Here is a 10,539-nt window from a genome sequence, read left to right as displayed (position 1 = left end):
ACCTGAGAAAACTTGCCGTTTTAGGCAGATTTGCGATGATTGAAACAATACATCTACCTCATAATTCATGTACTCGAACGCCCGGAATCAGTATGTGCTGGAGTTTGCAAAGTTTGGGTGCGGGGTATGATAATGATGATAATGAAAATGTTTACATCTGTACATTGATGATTAGATAACAAGACAAGGAAGAAGAAAAAAAGAATTTTTTTTTTGGCAGATTCACCGGGGGTCGAACCTGTGACCAGCCGATCCACAGTCAAACACCTTCAGCGCTGAACCGTCAAGGCTTTCATGTTGAAATGGAGATTTTATTCGCCTCTTATATGCGGTATGCATACGAGCGCGCCACAATAGTGACAAGGTCGCGCAGGTGGCAAAGTGATTAGCCGAAATAGTTCCAAGTAATCGTATATTTCGATAGTTGTACAGATTTTTCTCAACATATCGTATGTATATACCTCAGTGATATAAACGATTATCTTTGCAGTTGATTTAACGTTTGAATGACCTTTTTTCAAAAGTTTTTCAAAATCGAGGTCAGCAGGGTCAGACACAATCATTTATTGTTTTGAAAGACTCCGGCAGGGTCAAAAGAAACAGTTGTTGGCGCCGATGATGTCAGCAATATGGAACAAAACGGAACAAAGACAACGAACATAGTTTATCCAGAGGTACTTCAATAGCAAGAAACGCTACATCGACACCACACTGGTAAACTGCTGGTACGCCCAAACCCGTCACCGACGGGTACCATGCTAGTAAGATATAAATGAAAGCAAAAAGAAAAAGAAAAATATATCCCAATGGCGGATTCGAACCCACGCCAAAGGATGCCTCCAGATCGCTGAAGAAGTGCGCGCAGTTAAGGCTACACCACATGACCATGATCAGCCAATCAAACTCCGAGAATTATTCTAAGTGTCAGTTTACTTTGGGAATTATAAATTCGCTGCCGGGACACACCCACGGCAGAGGCACAACCAACCCCCGAAGACAAATACCTGCGTCACACTGTGAAGGGGAGGGCACATCCAGAAGAGACTTGGTACACTCTCTGACAACATGGCGAGCTATGAAGAGGCATGGCAAATCCAGCAAAGACTTGGTACACTCTCTGACAACATGGCGAGCTATGAAGGGGAGGGCACATCCAGACAAGATATATGGTGCACTACTGCTGCCTATATGTGGCATGATCTAGGGATTGGTGCGCACGCGTATGCTATAGACAGATGTCTGCACGGATAGGGGTCCCTTTCAAGATACATATGGCATGTATATGGCTGCGTGATCTGTGTGGTCACTGTGGCTGGCGTCACTGTGTGATTGCATGTAATCGTTACACATTATTGATGTACATGTATTTCATACGATTCTCATTGTCCTTTTTCAAATAATTTTTCTACATTTGTGATGCAAGCACATCTATTGGATGCTAAAACGTCCCCAATGCAAATCCTCAATATTTCTTTATTTCTTTGTGCCAAACCATCTGATAGATAGGCTACTCTATCATCCATATGTTATGTTTTCATATACTTCTTTTATATTTCTGAAGGTGAAGTGTTACGGATGCCCCTTTCTGGGCCACCCTATAGAGTTTCGTGAGTTTCCTCATCCGCCTCAGGCAGGGGACCTCAGCTGGCGCCATCTGGTCTAAAAGGTGGAACTACTCGATTACCTGAATTTAAAAGCTACCCCGTCCTGGGGTGGACCGTTGCCGATCGCAGCTTATCTATCTATCCAACCTATTTACGTTCAAGGACCCTTCTCACGGCATTACTCCTGTGTGGACGTTTTATGTGCGTACTATGTAGTGTGAACGGCCAACGGCAGGGGAGCCAGGAGCGGGCTCAGGACACAATTAAATCTGCGATAGGGTCCATGTACAGATTCCTCACCTACATAAGCTGGTACAATGTAATAAAAACATGGCTTCCCTCAGACTTCCTATGTCTCCCCCTCCCCTGGTTACCGGGTTAGTGATGGGCACTCAGACTTGGGCCTCTATCCTTCCTATTCCAAAATAGCCTGTCCTCGGCCGTAGTTGTGACATTGTCCTCGGGACACCATATAAAGAAAGGGTGTGACAAAAACTAGCATGGTATCGAAATTCTAGGGATCGTCAACAAGGTATAAGATACGGTTCAAACCAATGTTGGGAGTTATGCAAACTCGAGGACCACATCTGGTGCAGCCTTTCTGCCTTGCCACAATGAATTTAGTGGATGTGTTGTCTCAGGATGAGCGACCCATTTGAGGGAAGTGAGGAGGCAAGATCAAGTCAGTCATTTAGAAGAACCAACTCTTATATCTGCTCAAGAGATGACGGATCAGAGTAGAGATGCAAGGTCAGGAGATCAGTGGTGTAGTGGCAGGTGCCCCACTTTCATAATCAGGTCATGGGTTCCTCTCGGAAGGATCCTCAGTTACTCTAATATGTAAAGTCAAGGACTTAGTGAGCCCCCCTTTAGGTCGGGGGAGCTCCCCCGAACCCCCCTACGAGCATATGTCAAGTGCAAGCTCTAACAACTACAGCTGTTACAATGGGGGGACACCCCCCAAACCCCCCTCCGTCGACATAGGTTTTTACCAGTGCGTTGGGGGGAAGCTCCCCCCAAACCCCCCGGTGGACAGTCAACTAGCCCTTCTGTGTCATACTGCTGGAGGGGGGGGGGGGGTGCGATGGGACCATCCATATAGTTCCTTCCGACACATTTTTGTTTTGGTAATGTAATACATTGTGATTGTCCTTATTCACGGGAATCGGGCGTTTCCGGTGATATACGACACTTAAATGGATTGTCCTCATGCATTCACTTTGGAAACGCATTTTAAAATAGATGTTACGTCCTGTTAATGGGGCACGTCATCATCGCGTCCATTTGGGAAAAACTCCCTAACGAGACCGGAGCAGACGGCTGAAAGTAGTTTATTTATTGGCCGCTAGGGTACAGAATGTACGTCGCTCACCCGAATTTTTCACGCAACTATAGCTAAATAGAGCTAGTTCTAGTTTGTGATTCATTTTGATACTTCAGATTTGGGCAGTAGACCAATATAACTTAGTCGTCAGTGTGGTTTTAAGCTGGAAAAACGTATTTATTTTTCTTAAAGTGCCTTTTTTGGACGGGTGTGTGCGATTGTTTTGTTTTTATGTCACGTGACCTCGACCACGTCGACACAAAATTGAAATAAACCACCCTTTTCTGTCATTATTTAGGACGGATATTTCTCTAATAAAAATATTAATATAATTGGCCAATTTCTTAGGCATATGATGTAGCGAATTCCCATGAAGATTTAAATTTAATTTAACTTAATTTCAACCAATGGGATAGCAACAACCACCGGAAGATCGCGGAGAAATCGGTAAACTCAACGGAGTTAATTCAGAAATTTACCAAAAAAAATTGTTTGTTGGATATACAATACTTACTCTCTTTATTTCACTTCATTTACATTATATACTCCCGCACACACGTGTATCTTAAGAGCCCCTCCTAAAGGGGGTCTTAATATGTAAAGTCAAGGACTTAGTGAGCCCCCCTTTAGGTCGGGGGAGCTCCCCCGAACCCCCCTACGAGCATATGTTAAGTGCCAGCTCTAACAACTACAGCTGTTACAATGGGGGGACACCCCCCAAACCCCCCTCCGTCGACATAGGTTTTTACCAGTGCGTTGGGGGAAGCTCCCCCCAAACCCCCCCCCCCCCCCCCCGGTGGACAGTCAACTAGCCCTTCTGTGTCATACTGCTGGAGGGGGGCGGGTGTGATGGGACCATCCATATAGTTCCTTCCGACACATTTTTGTTTTGGTAATGTAATACATTGTGATTGTCCTTATTCACGGGAATCGAGCGTTTCCAGTGACATACGACACTTAAATGGATTGTCCTCATGCATATACTTTGGAAACGCATTTTAAAATAGATGTTACGTCCTGTTAATGGGGCACGTCATCATCGCGTACATGTGGGAAAAACTCCCTAACGAGACCGGAGCAGACGGCTGAAAGTAGTTTAATTATTGGCCGCTAGGGTTCAGAATGTCGCTCACCCGAATTTTTCACGCAACTTTTGCTAAATAGAGCTAGTTCTAGTTTGTAATTCATTTTGATACTTCAGATTTGGGTAGTAGACTAAAATAACTTAGTCGTCAGTGTGGTTTTAAGCAGGAAAAACGTATTTGTTTTTCTTAAAGTGCCTTTTTTGGACGGGTGTGTGCGATTGTTTTGTTTATGTCACGTGACCTCGACCATGTCGCCACAAAATTGAAATAAACCACCCTTTTCTGTCATTATTTAGGACGGATATTTCTCTAATAACAATATCAATATAATTGGCCAATTTCTTAGGCATATGTAGCGAATTCCCATGAAGATTTAAATTAGATGTTCTCGTAACCTGTTACAACTGGTCTGATTTATAATTCAGCGCTACAACTGGTCTGATTTATTTATTCAGCGCCATTTTGAAAAACCAAAAAAAATTGTTTGTTGGATATACAATATTTACTCTCTTTATTTCACTTCATTTACATTATATACTCCCGCACACACGTGTATCTTAAGAGCCCCTCCTAAAGGGGGTCTTATAAACATTGTCCTTCAGCAAGACAGAAACTGAATTTGAACAAGACACAAAATGATGTCCTTGGTGCCTGATGTCTATGCTCAGGCAAGTAAACGCTCATACCCAGTAGTGGACAAGAGACTGCTGCCATGACTGCATCATAAATCAAAGAGAAGAAGACAAGTATCATATTAAAAAAAATATTTATTCAAATCAACATGAGTTGGTTTCCTCGGGGGCCAAATGAATGTGGCAAGCAATTGCAACGGCATCAACAGAAAATCATGCAAGGGTGTTGGTGAAATTGACAACTGCTGCAAGTTCTACATGACTATCAAATCTTGCTTCCTGCAGAGAATTGCCAGTCTTTCCCAGCTTAACATTGAACAGTTCTATACATGATTGGGTGAAAAAGAGATTACATCTCCCCAATAGAGTTTCGTGAGTTTCCTCATCAGCCTCAGACAGGGGACCTCAGTTGGCGCCATCTGGGCTAAAAAGATGGAACTACTCGATTACTTGAAACTAAAAATAACCCTGAAACTGATGCAGACACAAATTCAAACTTTAAAAAAGAGATTACATCTCACGACGTCCACATTACATTAACAATAATTTATACATGTTAGTTCACATCAGAGACAAAAATATTAGTAAAATTGACTAATCTGTTTCAAATATACATGATACAGGTGATTCCAAGATGATTTTACGCAATGGCAATGCATTGCACCATGACACTGTGACCTGCCATAGTGTCAGTGTTGCTGAAATGCACGATAGCGAATTGCTAAACAACTTTAACATAATCAACCAATGCTGAAAGTTTTATTGATACTTTGATTATACATTATATAAGGACAACCATCATGCTAAATGGAGTACTCGAGGCAGGAGCTAGGATGTCCAGTTCGTCATACCCACTTGACTAATATGCTCAGTTATAGGGAACTGGGCCCCGTTTGACTAGAGAATGAAGAAGCCCTTGTGCAAGCATGAACTGTGCATTGTGAGATAAACAGAGACACCTATCGGGCACTTGATGAAACTTACACTTACACACCTCCCTCCTACCTAATCTCCCTGCATCACAGTGACCAATGCATACATAAATATAGGAACATTTTGACTATAGCAATAGCAAGTATTCATGATCATCCACCCCCACAATAGAAGACAGGATTATTGAGGTCTTCTGAATTTCATCGATACCATAACCTTCCTACAGGACAAAATACATTCAGCCGAGTGTGAATCATTCCCTCTTTAAGATATGATACATACTGATATGATTGTTTACATCAAGTACACACGAGAAATGCATGGCAAGATTTTCCAATAGGTGGCGTCACTGTCATCTGATGGTCTGCGACATGTGGAGAGGATTCAGCATCAGTTCAAACGTTGCACCCTTCAGATTGGCGCCTCGGAGATTGGCTTCTTGCAGGTCACACCCAGAGAGGTCACAGTTCTGAAATGTTCAAACATCACTGATTAGCTCTATATTTTGACTGAAGATGGGAGTCATTGGGCCAATAAACCTAACTGGCATAACATAACCATCGTGGCACATAGAAACACTCATCAAAATCTGGAGAAAACACACCTCAAGATCCGCTCCAGCAAGAACAGCAGCTCTCAGGTCGCAGTTCTGAAGGTTGGCATTCTTTAAAGTTGCCACACGTAAGTTGACAGCTGCCATGTGGCTCCCTTCAAGGTCGACAGACTTCATGTTGGCACCTGCGAGATGGAAAGGGAGATAGTTAAAAGTGTACAAGCTCAACATGTGGGACGGAGTTTACAATGAGTGATTGGGAGCGATTTTCCCAGAGTTAAACTCGCCCAAATTTGTTGTCATCAGTTACAGGCCAATGATGTATGTTCCCCTCATGTCCTGATCCTCAATCAAGCATAGTCACATTCCTAGCCACCCCTGTAACCGAAAAACAGGCCATTCCTTCATTACAGGAGGGCAGCATTACATGGGAATGAATCACAAGAGGGTAGCACTCCATGGGTAGGAATCATATCAAGGCAAAGTCCACTTTTGTCGAGGTCAGCTGAAAACAACATCGTAAAGAACATACCTTCCATATTGGCACGACTCCCTGCAGGATCTTCAAAATTACACCCTCTCATTGAAGCACCTTCCAAATTAGCACAGAGAAACTTTGCCCCCAGAAGATTGGCACCATCCAGTATGACTTGTGACAGGTCTGCTCGCTCGAAGTTGCAACAGGATAGATTCGTCCCGGCTAGCTTTGCCTTCTTTAATGTTGCATGCTTGAAATTCACATACCGCAGATCTAGCCTTGATAAATCAGCACCAGAGAAGTTCATTCCCTGAAAGAATTGATGAAGGGGTCAATAATGTTCACAACTTCAGCTATACATTCTCCATACAAATCAAATATTGATCAATTCGTAGGGTTTCACCAATAATGAATTCAACACTGACGTACCTGGCATCTAAGTTGACTATTTGATGAAGTGAACATCAAAGATAAAGCAAATTCTCTTCTGGTGATGGGGGTCTGGTCGCCAGGAGGCTCGTCTTCCTGAAGACAGAAAGGACAAAAGTTCATCAAAATGAACATGGTGACAGGAACCACCAGGGATTATAGCACCAACATGTTCTTACACACGGCAAGCAACGGATTTCCAACAGCTGTCCAGCCAATTATGTTTGAGCTTCCAACAGACTTTACTTGTTCTCACTGTCCTGTTCTGTGATGAATGCTGTTGAGGGTCACGCTGTCCATTTATCAAGATGTGATTGTTACTGGCTCGTTATTGCAGGAGCAAACGACGTTCTCTCCAATTTCAACAAACCATATAAACGATCATCCAAACATACGGCTCTTTCAAAGTAACTCAACTTGTGTCCTCCAATTTTTCAAGGTCTGGAGCCAAGGAGGTCTTTCATATTGGTTATTGTTCACGACAGGAGATTTGACTTACATTGATTATAGAATCCAAATCTTCTGCTAGACCCATGATACCAAAGAACTTGGCTTCTTCTAAAACACCTAACATGTAGATAAGACAGATTAAGTAACATGCATTTTGTACAGAGCCCTTACCAAAATGAGCAGGCTTCTTGTAAATAATGACATCTAATCACCATTTGTGCACAATATGAAATGAAAAGCACTGGCTGAGCTTTGAACCCATGATCATCTGATCACAAGTTGGACACTCTTCACGATGCCACTGGCGTGACTGTGACTGAACTTCCTGAAGGACAACTTTTCCACACCTAGCATGGCTATCCCGACTAGTCCTGCCAAAGTTTGCTCATAAAAGGAAAAGTAAGTGTGAGAATTTGACCAAAGTAAAAACCATGGGAGAGTTAAAAGAGAGAAAAAACTTACCAAGAGGATTAATGCCTTTATTCAGTATGAGCTGCCCGTGTCTTAGGTAGTTGAGTATAGGTTCAAAGTAATCTGGACTTCTGTCTATCAGGTATGCTCCATTAGGATCTTTCCGACTAGTCCAATTCAGCCCTGAAGGAGGTCATAATTATCATGCAAGAGGGATTGAGTTACATACACCCAGGCTATGTCTGATTTGAATGAATTGAACCAAAGAGTTTTCAACACGTTTTGTGTGGACAACTACATGTAGTACAATTTAAGTTGTGATAGAATTAAAATCAACACAGAATTGTTGGGTCTCCGTACTAAAATCGAGACTGAACACAGAATGTTTGATTACACACCTGTGGGTTTTGAGTTATCAAACATTTTGGCGAGCATGGAGTCAGGTTCATTAGCTGTCAAAGTTCTTCTAGTCGTGGTGAAATAACGTCCTCCAACATTTAGCGTCACCCAGTCGCCTTCTTCAACAGCTAGCATTGGGTAGTGATCATTCAGGGTAGATTCTGTCGATGAGCTCAAATCTGCGAAAGGCAGAGAAGGTTTTAGAATAGGGTACCAGCATCCACCGAATAGGAGGCACCGACTTTCACGGTTCAAACCAACACCTCGGGTATAAAAGGTTGAGGTAAACCTGTCACCTTATCATTTGCTCTTGGGCACAACAGTGATAGCTTCTCATGGTATATGATACCATGCATTATGGTACTATTATGCACTGGATAGATGAGACATCACTCGAACCCATGATGGCCAGAGTGAAATCATATCTCTGTTCATATATCTGTGTTCAACGCACCCTAATGATGTCACAGTCAAACTTAATGTGACAATGGAGACTGCGAAGTGAAAAATTGAGAAATGTAGTTTGCCATAATCACCAAAAACTTTTAGTCAATCTTACCAGCGGTTTCATCTTGAGACACAAAAAGGACCTCATCGTCTCGGAGAAGAGCTACATCGTCCACCTCTCCTCCTTTCTCTGTAAAGATACGAGCGGCAGAGATGCCCAACTTCTGACCAGCATTAGCCAGGACATCTTCTAAACTATCTGAATCCTGTACACAAATTATCTGCAAAGAGTTTAAGAAGGACAGTTATGTTATGTTGTGATAGTTCGCTCTGTCAGCTGATTGGTTAGTTAGGCCTATGGACAAACTGTTACGTCGTCATATCTGGAACCAAAGTTCCGTGCTCTCTTCACTGGACGGTCAGTCTAACCACGTCCACTGCACCAGGACACAACCTCTTCTTCACCGAGTCCATGCATGCATGGGATTGGGACCATGACCGTCCGGTCCATGGTCACGATGGTGGTTGCCATACCATAAGTTCATAACCATACCACAAAGTACTCAGAGTCAGACAGACGACATGGGTGGAGATCATCCCCTTGCCATTTCCATGCGCTGCGCAAACAACATAAGAGCAGAGACCGACATGACCTACATGAAAAATGCATACAGATTCTGTATAGGCCAAGTCAGTACTGTACATTGCACAGTGAATAAAGGCCTAGTACAAATTACAATTTTACATGGAAAATAATATCAAAAGAATGAATGAACAATTTCGACAACAACACCCAACCCATTACACGTTCATACCTTTCCATTGTTCCTTGTGCCCCACAGAAACAAGGTTACTCTTTTCATAATAAAAGCCACAGGATATCTTTGCCTGATGGCAAATTGACAAGAAATAAACAACAGAAATTGATCAACCACGATTTATCAACACCATTGTTGCTAAAAATAGTAACGGAAGTGCTGGGATAATTCGCAGACCATTTCTTAACTAAAATAAAAACTAAACATTCAAAAAGCAATATATTCTTTTATTTACAATGATTCTTATACATTTATAAACCATTTTATCAATAAATTAGCTTTATTATTGATATTTTGAAAAAATGCCTTTTGAACAAACTCGCACAGTAAGACCGCTGTGCGAGAGATGTTATCCCTCTGACACCATTCAAGTCGTCGCCATATTGAAATATCAGTCCGTGTGTGACTAAGTCGCGCAGGTGTCAGGGTGATTTGCCGAAATAGTTCGAAAGTATCTTATATTTCGATATTTGTACCGGTTGTTCTCATTATGTCGTATCTATATAGCTCAGGGATATTTTCGATAATGCTTGAAGCTGATTTTAACGTTCAAGAGGCGTTTTGATAAATGTTTTTAGAACCGAGGTCAGCGATGTCAAAAGAAATAGTTTTAGGAGATAAAGTTACCCGAAGATGTCAATAGGGGTCTCTCACATCTCACAGTACGTCTAAACGATTCACGCTTGTACGAGGAATAAATTATTTAGTGGTGAATCTGGCATGATCCAGGGCCCTTATTGTGTATATTAGTCAACTAAAGACGGCCAAATTCGCCACTCTGCTCCTACCAATAGTCCCCTTATAAGACAATAATGATTATGATAATATTAATAATAATAACAATTCAAACAAGGGCGGACCAAGGAGCCGGAAGAAGAGAGTTCGGTCACTGCATTTCTCATCGAACGATCCCGGTGTGTTCTAATCCGACAAAAAGGGCTGGAAATTTTTCCTGGGGGACATTTTCTACTTCTAC

The 10,539-nt window shown here is 42.3% G+C and overlaps 1 protein-coding gene across 1 annotated transcript; it reads right to left on the bottom strand.

Moving 5' to 3' along the window:
- Positions 1–4,762: 4,762 nt before the first annotated feature.
- LOC135489120 (BTB/POZ domain-containing protein KCTD9-like) lies at positions 4,763–9,696 on the bottom strand. The gene is made up of 9 exons (XM_064774305.1): positions 9,561–9,696; positions 8,858–9,026; positions 8,298–8,477; positions 7,951–8,082; positions 7,538–7,605; positions 7,039–7,134; positions 6,664–6,919; positions 6,183–6,316; positions 4,763–6,047 (listed from the first exon to the last, which is right to left on the bottom strand). Exons 1-9 carry the CDS (start codon positions 9,606–9,608, stop codon positions 5,931–5,933), a joined length of 1,200 nt encoding a protein of 399 aa, XP_064630375.1. The 5' UTR covers positions 9,609–9,696; the 3' UTR covers positions 4,763–5,930.
- Positions 9,697–10,539: the final 843 nt, after the last annotated feature.

Source organism: Lineus longissimus, chromosome 6 (assembly GCF_910592395.1).
Source record: "Lineus longissimus chromosome 6, tnLinLong1.2, whole genome shotgun sequence".
Taxonomy (NCBI): Eukaryota; Metazoa; Nemertea; class Pilidiophora; order Heteronemertea; family Lineidae; genus Lineus; species Lineus longissimus.
Note: the sequence above shows the minus strand (reverse complement) of the source record. Positions and strands in the feature narration are given on the sequence as shown.

Coding starts and splice junctions, on each gene's coding strand:
- LOC135489120 (XM_064774305.1), bottom strand. CDS start 9,608: ATGAAAAGAGTAACCTTGTTTCTGTGGGGCACAAGGAACAATGGAAAG. Junction 7,606..7,950: donor TAAAGGCATTAATCCTCTTG/GTAAGTTTTTTC, acceptor TCTACATGTTAG/GTGTTTTAGAAGAAGCCAAG. Junction 6,317..6,663: donor GAGTCGTGCCAATATGGAAG/GTATGTTCTTTA, acceptor TCCATCTCGCAG/GTGCCAACATGAAGTCTGTC.